This window comes from Mauremys reevesii, linkage group 2, assembly GCF_016161935.1.
Source record: "Mauremys reevesii isolate NIE-2019 linkage group 2, ASM1616193v1, whole genome shotgun sequence".
In the NCBI taxonomy this organism is placed as follows: domain Eukaryota; kingdom Metazoa; phylum Chordata; order Testudines; family Geoemydidae; genus Mauremys; species Mauremys reevesii.
Genome location: NC_052624.1, coordinates 75,180,467 through 75,194,907, shown reverse-complemented (window position 1 = coordinate 75,194,907; position 14,441 = coordinate 75,180,467). Strand labels below are relative to the sequence as shown.

Sequence of the window (14,441 nt, the reverse complement as noted above, 5' to 3'; positions counted from 1 at the left end):
CTGATTTGTATTTAAAGCAAATGGTTTAATATTAATTAAATACAGTGTTGTTGTTTTTTAAATCTATTTAAAATTAAATTTGAAATTATGGCAACTTATATTAAGGCCTAAATGTATTATAATCTATAAAAATCATTTAAATGAAAAAAATAATATTAAGCTGTACATGTTTGCTTAGAAGTTTTAGGAGATGTCACTGGCTAAGCACCTGGAACCAGAGTATGCTGAAGTGTTAAACCAGTTTTTGACAGCAGTAGCTTTTCCTGTAGGCCCAGAAAATGCTTTCTTGTCCAGCTATACCGAAAGGAGGACAGGAGACACTCGATATGGTTTTAATCAGGCTGCATCTTTATTATTAGGTGTCTGGTATTACCCAGCAGATAAAAATGTACTGTGCAGGTAACCCCATGGTCATTTCAATAACTACCTGGGGGCTTATGCCAGTCCCCACCTTTTTCCATCCTGGTCCCCAGCCAACCCATATGGTTACAGGGGTTAAGGTGGGCTATAAAGGAAGGGGGGCTGGCTCTTGCCACGCCAGTCACAGGCGCCCTGAACGCTCCCCGCTCTCCCCCCCCCACCCCGTTCTGCTCCTTTAACAAACACCTCCTTTTTAAAGCCTTCACCAAGCCATTTATCTGGTCACTGTACCTTCCCTGGGGAGTTCCTGCACTGGACAGCCGCCCCGCACTTACTGAATGAGTTGCGGCATCATAGCCTAACTCCCTTCCCTACTCACCATAGCAAAGCCCTCCCTGAACCTGCTGTGGGGAAGGTGAAATTGATCAGAATCTTTTGGACTATTTATATTACTGCATGGTAGTGTGAAATACAAAAATATACAGCATATAGTTTCAGTATTCAAGAGAACATTGTACAGATATTTTTTAGAACTCTTGAAAGTTACATTGGGTTTAAAATCTATGAAAGCACTCAGTGAAAGCTCAAAAACTTGACTCATTTTCAGCTCCAGAGATTTCATTTTTGAAACTATTTAGTTATTTGTTGTTAGCCATGGAGGCTTTTTGGTTATATAGGAATTGAAATCTTTTCTTGTTAACTGTTTTGCTTTTTTTAATAATAAATTTGAGTTAGAATTCTCTCTCTCAAATTTTTTAATCAGCAGTTAAAATTATAATGAAAGCATTGAGTATTTTTAATGCCTATTTAAGTAGTTATGCTGGCATATTTATGTGGAGCAACTGGCTCCAGAGGATAAATCCAGCAGTAGAGAATATGGAAATGAACACCAGAATATTGACAAGCAAGCTCGGAGGATGAAATCTTTTCAGCTTTAAAATGTAATCACAAAATCAGCAACATTTTAAACGTATTCCTTCATTTTCCCTCACTCTCCAACCTCTCCTCCTTGAAGTCTACATAATGAATACATTGTTGAACTCTCACCAACTTTCTGGGGGATTGTAGAACATTAAACCCATTTTTAAAGGCTATCAACCTCCTTTTGATGCACACACTTTTTGAGGTGTACAGCTAAAGATTTTGTTTAATATAATAAATCTAAGTCACTGAAGCAGGTAGCAACTGTGATGAATTGCTATTTGAATTATACCAAACAACAAATATTTGGGCTGAAAGTGAATGTTTTAAAATGTTAGTTATTTTTCATCTGTGAAACCAGTTTTGACATTGTGGGAAAAGATCATGACAAACTACTCTTCAAAGCTGGAATCAAACTTAAAAAGGAACAAAAAATCCACCATTACTATTTGTTTTCATTATTGAATTATTTTGTATAAGTAAGCCAATACAATATAAGGTGTGGGTTATGCAGCTTCAGCAGGGCTGCATGCAGAGATCCAAACACATGCAACAGATTGCAGGATTGGGGCCTAACTCCAGTAGGCGACACATTGCTGATAGAGTCCCCAGGGGTGTACAGTCCCAGAAGAAAAATGTCCCGTCAGTTCTGCATGATATATTTAAAACAGCCAAAAATGGAGTCCATAAAAGATGTGAATAGAGCTCACAATATTAATATGTTAGCAGAGCCCTTTAAATCAGTGTGGCTGTCTCCCTTCTTCTTGGATATGAACAGTAACTTTGCAACAATACCAATCTCTGCCTGCCGGAACAGCAGCCATTCTGATTCACTTATGAAACACTAATCTATTGTAGAGTAGCATGGCAATATGGGTTTGGGTCATTGAGAGAATCCACTCAAAGAAATATTTGTGGGTTAATTGTAATTTTATCATTTTAATGGAAATAAATACCTGACAGCTTCCATTATCTTTACTCTCTAAAAAGGGTTAAACTGTGCATTAGTCTGATTTTATAACAGTGAAGGGAGAGGCAAGGTTCCTTACATTCGAGATGGGGATGTTACCACTCTGTCCTTGCCTGATTCTTGGAGCAGGGCAGAAGAATGAACTGAAAAGAGGCGAGTGATGGAGAAAGGAGGGAATTCAAAGGAGAGTAAACTTGAAATTCATTTGCCAGAATGAGTGTAGAAAGAAGGCCACGAATGTATTTACTTGGGAGTATTCCTGGGGATAATCAATACTCATCCTGCAGCAGCCTGGCTCCCGCCCGAGGCTCCAAACATATTCCCTGTCAGTGATGGTAGATAGTGGAAAAATGGCTCTCTGAGTGACAAGGACAGATCTGGCACTTCCAGTTCACTTTAAGCCATGTAGATAATATATTGTATGTCTCTCCTGTTAACTGTAACTCCTCACTAGCTTCTCTCCTGTGGTCCTGTGTAGAGCAGGAAGATGTTGTTCTGTGTTGCACAGACCTCTGCTGCCCTTCAGTGCATCGTAATAGTTTTCAGTAAAACTATTATTAACAACACAATATTACTTTTACAACCAATGTTAATTAGATGATTTTATGTTCTCACTAACCATTTGGAAACTGGGGTACTTTTATTTGTATAAGTATCCTCTGACATGTTCAGTAGTCTGGGAAGTCTTTTTTTTTTTTTTTGAGGGTTAATAGTAATTCAGCTGAGATTTGTGTTGTGTTAGAATTCAATTAACTTGTACCAGACTGTTTTCACATTCTCAGAGAATGAAGGCTTCTGAGAACAGTGGTTTGTTTATTAGCTGACCAGAGAGAAAGGGGAAATAGCGGATCCATGTCACTTGGTCTGTCATTGAAAACCATAATGAAATAGGAAGCAGCTTGTACAGCTATCAAGACTACTGTTTTTTCCTCGATTCATTATTTATACTGTATTCCAAGAGAAATTGCTCTCTGGCAGAGGTGGGGGAAACAGCTATCATGAAGCTTGGCTCAGCTAAAATTGCAGCTGTCTTAACTGTTTACTATCCCTGTAGTATAATCATTGGGAATCATACCTGCCTTTGTCTGCTTTGAATACAGGTGGTGCTTCCAACATTTATTTTGGAGAAAAGATCTCTGCTGGAGATGTATGCAAATTTCATGGCCCATCCAGACCTGTTTTTGTCAATTGCAGCTGGAGCCACTCCTGAGGAAAGAATTATTTGCTTTGTGGAGTATTATCTAACAGCCTTTCATGAAGGCCGAAAGGGAGCAGTTGCCAAGAAACCCTATAACCCAATAATTGGTGAATCATTTCATTGCTCATGGGATGTGCCTAAAGACAAAGTGAAATCATTCAGAACTAACAGTGCCTCTGTAGTTTCTAAGGACCAAACCAAGGAATTTGGCCAGGACCAATCAGAGTGCTACAAGCTGAGGTTTGTAGCTGAACAAGTATCCCATCACCCACCAGTATCATGCTTTTACTGTGAATGCAAGGAGAAGAGAATGTGTGTGAACGCCCATGTATGGACCAAAAGCAAGTTCTTGGGAATGTCAATAGGTGTTTCTATGGTAGGTGAAGGTAAGAAATATGCTTTGCTTTATTTTTTTGGGAGGGTATTACTGTCAGCACCCCACAGAAAATCATAGATGAAGGGTTTTTTTTTGTTTGTTTGTTTAACTCCAGTAAGGTTAAAAAAAACAACAACAAAACCTCACATCTTAATCTTGCTATTTGTTGCTTCCATTAATTTTAGAATTAAAATAATAGAACTTGTGTTCGAGAATATTGTCCAATTTTTATTCATTTTTAGTATACATATATCTTGTATAATATGTGTGCCTTTATTTTTGAGACTTATTCAGATCTACAGTTGAGAAATTTAGTCACATTGTACTTGCTAAAATATGATGACAGCTTTACTTATTACAGTACCTTACAGTAACAATTGTATCACAGCTAAACAAATAATCCTCTTTAGAGTTAGTATCTAATTTAGTTTGGGAAACTGCTGTAAGCTATTTTCAGAAGACCATAGAATAATTGTATATTTTCAGTTAAGCCTTTTCGTCTGCCTTTACCTGGCTTCTGTTAGATGAAGAAATATATTTTAAATAAGTCTTACTAGGCTATCGTACCTTTTCAATCTTTACAGCAAGTCATACAGATGAGGCCACCATCATGTTGTATTGTTGGTTTGCAATAGAACCAACATATTTGCCTGTTCAGTGATAAATCCATTGATCAAAATGATTAATAAATTTAGAAAACATTATCAAATTATAAGTCATTAATGTATGCTCTGGATTGACAAGTACTGCTTGGATCATTATCACTATTAATGTGGAATCTCTGTAACTGAAGGTTTTTACGGACAGGTTAGACAAACTCCTGCCAGGGATGGTCTAGTCAATACTTAGTCCTGCCTTGGTGCAGGGGGCTGGACTAGATGATCTATTGAGATCCCTTCCAGTCCTAAATTTCTATGATTCTATGAATTATTTAAACAAAAAATATGTATTGGAGCATTTTGGTGAATCCTCTTGCAACTCAGGATTATTCTGTTCTGTACAGCGCCTAGCATAACGAGGTCCTGGATCACAAGTAGAGCTCCTGGGCACTACAGTACTACAAATAAATAATACCGTCTACATGTGCTTTCTAGTGTTTTGTCCCAGATAAATTTAAAATTATGGTCCTAATTAACCGCTAAGCAGAGGGCTAAGGAGAACTAATAACAAATAATTGTTTTTTCTCATCACTGCATTAGGTAAGTATTGCTGAGATATTAAGAAATGTACTAACAAGGTAGATACAGGTAGTGATGGACTTTGGTAAGTGATTGTCCAAAGAAATTTTTATCTGTGACTTCACAGCTCCAATAGGAGTAGCAAAGTAACATAGTGAAATAAAGAACAAAATCAAATAATAGAAAAGTGGTATGATAACCTCTTTCCTAATATTAATACTTTTGGTTGTTTAGTTATTGCAAAATGGAACAGTCTTGAAACAAATGTTACTGTTTTTAAGACTCTTGGAGTCTAAATCCTGCAATAATACTTCTGTTTCACGTGGTTTTTTCCTGTTTCAGGCCGTGTGATACTACGTCAGACACATTGCTTTTTACATTGCAATGTATAGGGTAATGGGAGTCAGGAAGGAGTCCCAGAGAAGCTGCAGAGTTAGGTTTCCAATAGCTTGGTAATGGGGTGAAGGAGGGTGGGAGTTACTAGAGCCAATAGATCTTCAATGACTTTATTTCTTCAATTTTTCCTTCTGTTATGAATTATTTTTCATAGTGGAAGGGGAGTGTTCAATGAAACTTAAGGCTTGTCTATATATGAAGATGCTCACGAAAATTAATCTGAATTAACTAATCCACTTCACCTTCATACCTTTAGTTAAACTGCATTAAGCCCCTGTGTGGAGTTACTCTCATTCAGAATTAAAATGGCCTTAAAGTGAATTAAATTAAACCAAATTAAGGCAATTTTAATTCACAGGAGTTTAATGGACAGGGATTTAATACAGTTTAACTGATTTAAATTCACACCTCTGAGTTAATTTGGATTAACTTTCCTGAGTGTCCCTGTGTAGGCATAGCCTTAATTTTTGTATTAAAAACTAAGGAAAACACCTGTGATAAATCATACAGTAGGTCAGAAGATTTAGCCTACTTGCTGTCAGCTCACATGGTGCTCTCAGGATTTGGGGTGGCTGGCAAGGGGAGTGTTGAAGTCTCCCAGAAGTTCCAGACATACGACATTAGGAGGCCATCTGATGTGCTGAGATACTACTGAGCCCGCCTGTTATGCCAATTTGGGCACCCTTTTTACCTGTCTTGCTGGGTCAGGCTATTAAGCCTGCTCCACTGCAGAACGAAACAGACAATGAGATCAGTTCTGGGAAGGCTCAGCTTAAGGGACTTGTCCCAGCACTCAGATGTCCACCTCCCTTGGAGTGCAGACCCAAAGATATATTATGAAATCTGCCTCCTCCCTCAATGTGGAGAAAGGTATGCACAAGTTCTCCCCCACATCTCCCCGCCAAGTTAGAAATTACAGAAACTGGGTTTAATAATAAACAAAACAAATTTTATTAACTATAAAAGGCAGATTTTAAGTGGTAAAAGGGGTAACAAACAGAACAAAGCAGATTATTAAGCAAATGAAATCAAACATGCAAACTAATCTAGTTTCACTAAAGAAATTGGTTACAAATAGTATTTTTCATCCTAGATATTGTTGCAGTAGGTTGCAAAATTTCTGTGGTTCAGAGTTTCAGTTATATTCCTTTTCAGACTGGACCCCTGTCTCAGTCTGGATTCCCCCTCTGCCTTCCCTTCAGGTGGCTTTTCCAGTCTTTCTTCTTGGGCAGACAGGCCATGGAGAGGAGGAGTCCTGGTTGCTTTCCTACCCTCCCTTAAATAGGATTTACAGGAGGCGGGAATCCTTTGTTTCCCAAACTTGACCCCCTTTCCCTTCCAGTGGAAAGTTACAAGAAGTCCCAGGTAGTGTTTAGTATCAGGTGACAAGACCACCTGAGTCTGTAAGATTACAGCATCCATGAGTTCCTTTCTACAGTCCATTGTCCTTGCTGATCGGCCATGAGCCCTTTCTGAATTTTCCATTGTTTTACCTGAAGTGTTAGCAGTGGGCGTCACCCAAAGTAACATAGTTGAAATACAGATACATAGTCCATATTCCTAACTTCAGATACAGAAATGATACAGGCATACAAATTGGATAATTACATTCAGTAAATCAGAACCTTTCCAATGATCTCACATGAGCCATCTTGCATAAAGTATATCTCAGTTTTGTCATATTCATATCATAAGCATATTTTCATTAAAAATATGGAATGAAATGTCACATGCATTAACAGATATTTTAAAAAGTTATGGAGTGTGTGTGTGTGTGTTCGGGGGAGGGAGTTGTCTTTGAACTTCTGCTTGACTATTAGGAGTTTTAGATTCTGCAGTATGTTATTGGAAAGGTAATTTCCCCTGTATTTGCAATAATGTCTCAGATTTGACCTATGTCTGTATTTTGAATAGTTTAAAGTTAATACAGAGGTTTCTCCACAAATACTGAATATACTAAATTTAGAGAAGGTTTTTTTTCGGTGTATGAGAAGCATCTATTTCAGACAGTGCACTAGACAGTTGAAATAATTTTGCTATACTTCAAGATTCAGACAGTTGTACAGTAGATAGCAAACATAATCTTGCTATATTTAACAGAATGATTGTATTTCATCCTGTAACTGTTATGACCCATACATTGAAGAACACACAAAACCAGGATGTATTTAACAGTCTTGCCTCTGAGCACGTAGTGACTATTTTTGTTAGTGACTGCCGAGAGATTTGTTGCACTGCTGTTGCCTATTTGCATAGTGTATAATGAATTCTTGGAACTAGATTGTGCCAGGAATACATTGATAATATTTCCGTGCTTATAGTGAAACCTCTTCCTTGCAGCTCATCACAATAATATTGTTGTGGAGGGTGAGGGTGTTTCATTACTTTTTTAAAACAAGAATAAGTCTGTATGTTAAAGAAGAAAAATATAAGTTAAAGGATAAGAAGCTTCTATATGAATTTAAATAAGTGTGAGGTTTAATGACATGAGATCCCTTCATACAAATGCTGTAGATCAGTACTTTGACTCTACAACATCCAGTCTGCAGATGACAAAAGCCATCCAGTGTTGTATTGTTGGTTTTTTGTCTTGTTTCTTTGTTCCATGTAAATATCAACCAGATGAGCTGAACACATGGAGTGATAGAAATCAGCACACAAGAGGCGATGTTGCTGGAAATCCATGTGCACAGTTGCTTTCTGTGCTATGTTATCATCTCTGAATATGGTTTACAAGTGAAATGAGGTGTCTCAGCTTTCAGCTAGAAAGTGCTTTACCTGATGAAACCATTGTACGGTGTAGCCAGTTCAGCAGTTTCCTTACCTAAAAGGTCACTCTGAATGAGAGTAGAAGAGGTGTATTGCAAATAAAAATTGATGTTTCCACAATGCCAAGCTCTGGTTAATAACTGATCTTTTAGTGGAAAGAACAAAGAGGCTGTGATGAAATAGAATGGCATTGGGATATTAATTTGCAAGGAGAGGGGGAGCAAAAGTAACCATTTCTTACATTATACAGTTTTATATGTTGCAAAGAGCCACCAAACAGATGTTTCAGTGGGCAGAAAATCTTAGCATATTTTAGTGAAAAGGCAATGTTTAATACTTGTCTAGCATAGAACCACTGAGGTTCCTTTCATACTGGGATCTATTGTTTTGTTGCAAAGCAGCAAAATTCATGAAGATGCAGAATTGATAGCCCTATGCATTAAGTTTATTGGTTAATTTTACGAAGAATATAGAGTTGAAACTTTTGTTGTTGGTTGTATGTTTTTGTTTTACATTATCAGGTGGCTGCTAACTTTAAAAAAAAAGATGGTGTGTATATTTTTAGGTGATATTTTAAAAATTAAAAGGAAGCTTTAAAACTTGTGAAGGATTTGATATGAGGGATGTTACACCTTTTTCTGAGGGAATGCAGACAGTAGCAGTGAATGAATAATCTGTTGTGGGTTTTGCAGCTCCGTAATGCATACTTCCATAGGAGCAAATGACTCTTAATTTAGCAGGATGGTGGGGCTTTTATAGTTAAATGTTTCAGACTGCTAGAGTTAGCTTAAAAATTAATAGTAGTTTAGCAGTAGTAGTAATTTTGTATTTACAATATATTTTATCCAAGGATTTCAAAGCTCTTTCCTTTTTCCATCTAGCCCAGTATCCTATCTTCTGACAGTGGCTGTGGCCAGGTCCTTCAAAGGGAAGAAACGGAACAGGGCAATTTTCAAGTGATCCATTCCCTGTCATCCAGTCCCAGCTTCTGGCAGTCAGTGTCTTAGGGACACCCGGACAAGGGGTTGTGTCTTTCACCATTTTGGCTGATTGCCATTGATGGACCTATCCTCCCTTAACTTATCTAATTCTTTCTTGAACCCAGTTATACTTTTGCCCTTCACATCTCCTGGCAATGATTTCCACAGGTTGACTGTGTGTTGTGTGAAGAAGTACTTCCTTATGTTTGTTTTAAATTTGTTGTCTGTTAATTTCATCAGATGACCCTAGTTCTTGTGTTATGTAAATGGGTAAATAACGCCGCCTTTTCACTTTCTCCTCACCATTCATGATTTTATAGACCTCTCTCCTATCTCTCCTTAGTTGTCTCTTTTCTAAATTGAACAATCCGACTCTTGTTCATCTCTTCTCATATGGAAGCTGTTCCATACCCTAATCATTTTGGTTGGCCTTCTCTGTGCTTTTTCCAATTCTAATATATTTTAGATAGAGCTCCTCAATGATTGTCAAACAAACAACGTAACACAAATGATTTAAACACTCATGAGACCATAGGAGTGAGATTCTAGTGTGCCACTATTTCATGATTTCACTGTGTGAATCATTGTAGCTGTTGATGTACCACAGCCATGTATGCCTTAATCAGAACAAACATTTAGTCCCTGTCTAACTAGGGTGACCAGATGTACTGTTTTTAAAGGGACAGTCCCGTTTTTTGGGACTTTTTCTTATATAGGTCCCTATTACCTCCTACCCCGTGTCCCGTTTTTTGACAGTTGCTGTCTGGTCACCCTACGTCTAACAGATGTGCTGAATAACACAGATGAAGTGTGAGGAGCTTGTTACATTAGGAAACTGCTCTAGGCCATCGATGACCTTGAATGATTTGTTGTTCATATTGATCCCTGAACAATCAGAGGAAAGCATTAAATTGCACATGTCTCTTCTGCAGTTAATTATTGCACTATTGACCTAGCGTCTCATCTGTGCATTTCATCAATACGTATTGTAGGAAAATCAGTTCACAAAGTACAGCATCGGTAGGGGATTGGCAGGATAGGGACTCAAGGGCTGGAAGAGACCTCAAGAGGTCATGTAGTCCACCCCATGCTGAGGACCAAGCATACCTAGACTGTCCCTGACAGGTGTTTTTCTAACCTGTTTTTTAAAACTTCCAGTGATAGGGATTAAACAACTTCCCTTGGAACCCCCTATTCCAGTACTTAACTATCCTTATAGTTATGTTAGTTATTAGGAAAAAAACTCCAAATCTACCTTGCTACATACTATGGGGATTACTTCTTATCCTTTGGTACATGTGGAGAATAATTGATCATTGTCCTCTTTACAACAGCCTTTAATGTGTTTTGTGTGCTTTTTAAACCTTTCCTTATAGGTCAAGTTTTCTAAACCTTTTATCATTTTTGTAGCTCTCCTCTGGACTCTTTCCACTTTGTCCACATCCACCCAAAACTGAACACATTACTCTAGCAGAGGCCTCGCCAGTGCCAAGTAGAATGGGACAATTATCTCTTGTTTCTTACATACAACACCCCTGTTAATACATCCCAAATTAATATTTGCCTTGTTTTGCACTGCATCACATTGTTGGCTCATATTCAACTTGTGATCCAGTATACCCCCAAGATCCTTTTCAGCAGTACTACCATCTAGCTAGTTGTTACCCATTTTGTATTTGTGCACTGAATTTTTACTTCCTACGAAGTACTTTGCACTTGATTGAATTTCATCTTGTTGATTTCAGACCAATTCTCCAATATGTTAAGGTCATTTTGAATTCTAATCCTGTTCTTCAAAGGAGTTGCAACCTCTCCCAGCCTGGTGTCATCTGCAGTTTTTATAAGCATACTCCACTCCATATCATTAGTAAAAATATTAACTAGTGCTGGACCCAGGATAGACTCCTGTGTGATCCCAGATCCTCCTTCCAGTTTGACAGCAAACTATTGATAACTGCTGAGAATGGTTTTTCAATCAGTTGTGCATCCACTTTATAGTAATTTCATCTAGATTTCCCTTGATTTTAGTCAGCCAAAAATATATAGTTTCCAGGCCACTTACAATTTCTTCCTGTGCTCCTTTTCTACTCTTGCAGTTAATGGGCTAATTAGCTCCTTAGTGCTCCCCAGCCCAGGTTGACCTAGTAATTAGCCGCTCCTTCCCTCAGTCAGGCCCTCTCCAGGGGAACTAATTGGATTTGCAGTGACCAGAGTGCAGGTTCGGCTGCTGGTTCTCAGCGCTCTGTCACAGTCCTTTTTCTAGGATGTTATTTGTTCTGCATGGGGATGTCTAGATAAAGGTTAAGAGACTGTCTCTCAGGTTTTATCATATCCAGGAATCTCAGAGCACTCAAGTAACAGTTCTGGAGAGAGATCTCTGTCTCAATGCCAACAAAAATTCCTGAGGTTTCCATGTGATCTCCCGTTTTAGCCTCTCATCAGCCCAGGGTTATTGGGGATGGATAATCGTGTGCGTCAGCACCCAGGAAATGTGCACACATACTGATCTCGGATTATCCCAATCAGATTCTAAAATGGCTACACAGAAGGCTCTTAGTACTGTGTTGACTAACAATATTATCATCTTCCTAAAGAGCAGTCCCTAGACAATCACTCATCTGAGAATTTACATTGACACTACCATAGTTAAAATCTTCCTTATGGAAAAGAGGGCAGTCGGGATGTGTTACGTTCATCCTCTGATCAGAGTTTGCATCAAACTGCTGGGTCTCCTGGCTTTCTGTATAAGGCTAATCCCAGAGACCAGCCTATGCAAGAGGAAACTGCAGCAGTTCAGACTGAAATTGTGGAACCATTCTCAGGAAGCAGTGAACCATCAGTATCGTGTATTTTTATTCCCATGTCACAGTCCTGCCAATGGAACAACTGCACTGATGAAGGCTTGAGATCCAACCTGTAGTAGATCCTGCTCTTAGAAAAGAAATTGATCTACATCAGTTTAATGCTGTTGAGTTTGCAATTCTTCTTTTGTGATATGTGCTATGATTCCCTACTGGGATAAATGCAAAGGAGATTTAGGGTAAAATTTTCAAAAGGGACTTAGTCGCTTTTGAAAATGTTACCCTTAGATTCCATGGATTGTGTGTCTGAGAACTGTTCTTATAAGTGGCTTCAGGTTTGTATTTCCCAAACTTCTTATTTATTTGTATTCATAATTGTAGCTGCCACTTGTTTTAAAAAAGGGAACAGAAAGCAAAGCCGTGGGCTACCTTTATCAGCTGCATTAATACTTCTGAGACTAATAAATCCCTCCACTTCTTCTTCCCTGATACTCATTTATTTTGCTTTTATTAGCCAGTGTCAGACTAAAGTAGCTGCATTAAGAAGTGACAGACTAACATAATATGCAGAAAGCTAGTTAGTCTCTGCTCATGAAATTGCTAGTCTTATACAATATTTTAAATTCTAGCTCTTCACTGATGATGTTTTCTAGCATGGATACCATTGTGGATAGTGTCACCAGTGGGTGATACTAAAAATTGTTAGTGTAAATTCTAAAGGACTGAAATTAGTCTACAATGCAGGGGATAGACTTGAAACAGAACTGTAAGCTAATAATCCTGAAGACGACTGTACTTGGGCTCAGCACAGGAGACTGAAAGTCCAAATAGGGAGAGGCCCTTTGCAGAATGGATGAACTGTGAAATGCATGTGATTGTGCAAGGGAATTATAAAGCAAGTATTTCTGATTGATGGTCTTCTTACTGAAATATCGCATTTTACACTTAAATTGGGAGCTCAGACCACTTCTCCTTCTGCATTAATACAGTATGTGTTTTGAGGGATGTATGCCAAAAAGATTAGTAGGTAGGAGCAAAATTTAACCTACCTTCCTTATTTGTTTGCAACCTTACAATTTTAAAACGGTCTCTTGGGTGGTGTGGAAAAGGGCTGAAGGAAGATATCTTTCACAATGCATCAGTGAAAGTATTTTTTTATTTTAAAATGGCCACAGCAGAGTGTTCAGGTGCATCCCTGCAATAACTAATTAGTGCCAAACATTGGGGCAGGACTTCAGGACTGTTGTACACACTGTGATAATCTTTGTCAGTTGGTGGGGTTGGGCTCAAACCTAAATGGGCAAAAAAGTGTTTGTAAATAAAGCCACTTGCCTGTACGAGGGGGGAAGAGAGAGGCAGATTAAGTCCCAGACCCTCAAAGGTTTTTAGGTGTCTGATTCTAATGGAAGTTAGACAGTGAAATACCGTCGAGGACCTGGGCCTAAATTGCCAATGTTTGGACTCTTATGGGGACAGAAAATAACCGAGGCAGTATCACCTGTTGTATGTGAGGCTCCGTCTAATAAAATATCTTTCATTGCTTTACCCTGAAACAGTTTATCCAATTAAGCAGAATCTGATGAAATGGGAAGCCAGCCTGGAGTTTTACAAGTAGTCCTCATGGCAGGACCAAATACTGTCTAGACCATCCCTGATAGCCGTTTATCTAACCTACTCTTAAATATCTCCAGAGATGGAGATTCCACAACCTCCCTAGGCAGTTTATTCCAGTGTTTAACCACCCTGACAGTTAGGAAGTTTTTCCTAAAGTCCAACCTAAACCTCCCTTGCTGCAGTTTAAGCCCATTGCTTCTTGTTCTATCCTTAGAGGCTAAGATGAACAAGTTTTCTCCCTCCTCCTTATGACACCCTTTTAGATACCTGAAAACTGCTATCATGTCCCCTCTGTCTTTTCTTTTCCATACTAAACAAACCCAATTCTTTCAGCCTTCCTTCATAGGTCATGTTCTCTAGACCTTTAATCATTCCTATTGCTCTTTTCTGGACCCTCTCCAATTTCTCCACATCAGATACATTAAGTATGGCTTAAAAATTAAAATGATGATAATGTCTGTAAAATGTAAGCTTTTTTTTTTTGTTAAGCTAATAATATGAAAGTCCTCTTTGCTTTAATGCTGATTTATTGGTCGTACATTGGTTTGCGTTTATGCTGCAGCTTAGGCATGTAATTCTTCAGAAATAAGGCCGTCCCTAATAGGAGGTACAGGAATGCCAACTGCAATTACATGGCACATTTTCAGTGTGGTGATGGTGATGTAAACTTTCCTGTGGTCATTCTAAGCAAAGTATGTACTTCAGCTTTGTTGTAATGTTTTGGAATGGGGTGTGTGTGTACGTACACGCGCACACACACGCGCACACACACACACGGTGTGTCTGCACAGCAAAGACAAACCGGCTGCTGGCCCATGCCAGTCAACTCAGGCTCATGGGGCTCAGGCTGCAGGGCTGTTCCATTGCTGTGTAGACTT

The 14,441-nt window shown here is 38.6% G+C and overlaps 1 protein-coding gene across 6 annotated transcripts in view; it reads left to right on the top strand.

Moving 5' to 3' along the window:
* The window catches only part of OSBPL10 (oxysterol binding protein like 10), a 172,211-nt gene that overhangs the window by 145,179 nt on the left and 12,591 nt on the right, over positions 1–14,441 (top strand). For all 6 annotated transcript variants that reach the window (XM_039525645.1, XM_039525644.1, XM_039525646.1 and 3 more), the window contains exon 8: positions 3,352–3,835. In XM_039525645.1, coding sequence (XP_039381579.1) covers positions 3,352–3,835 — 484 coding nt within the window. The remainder of the gene's footprint in view (positions 1–3,351; positions 3,836–14,441) is intronic.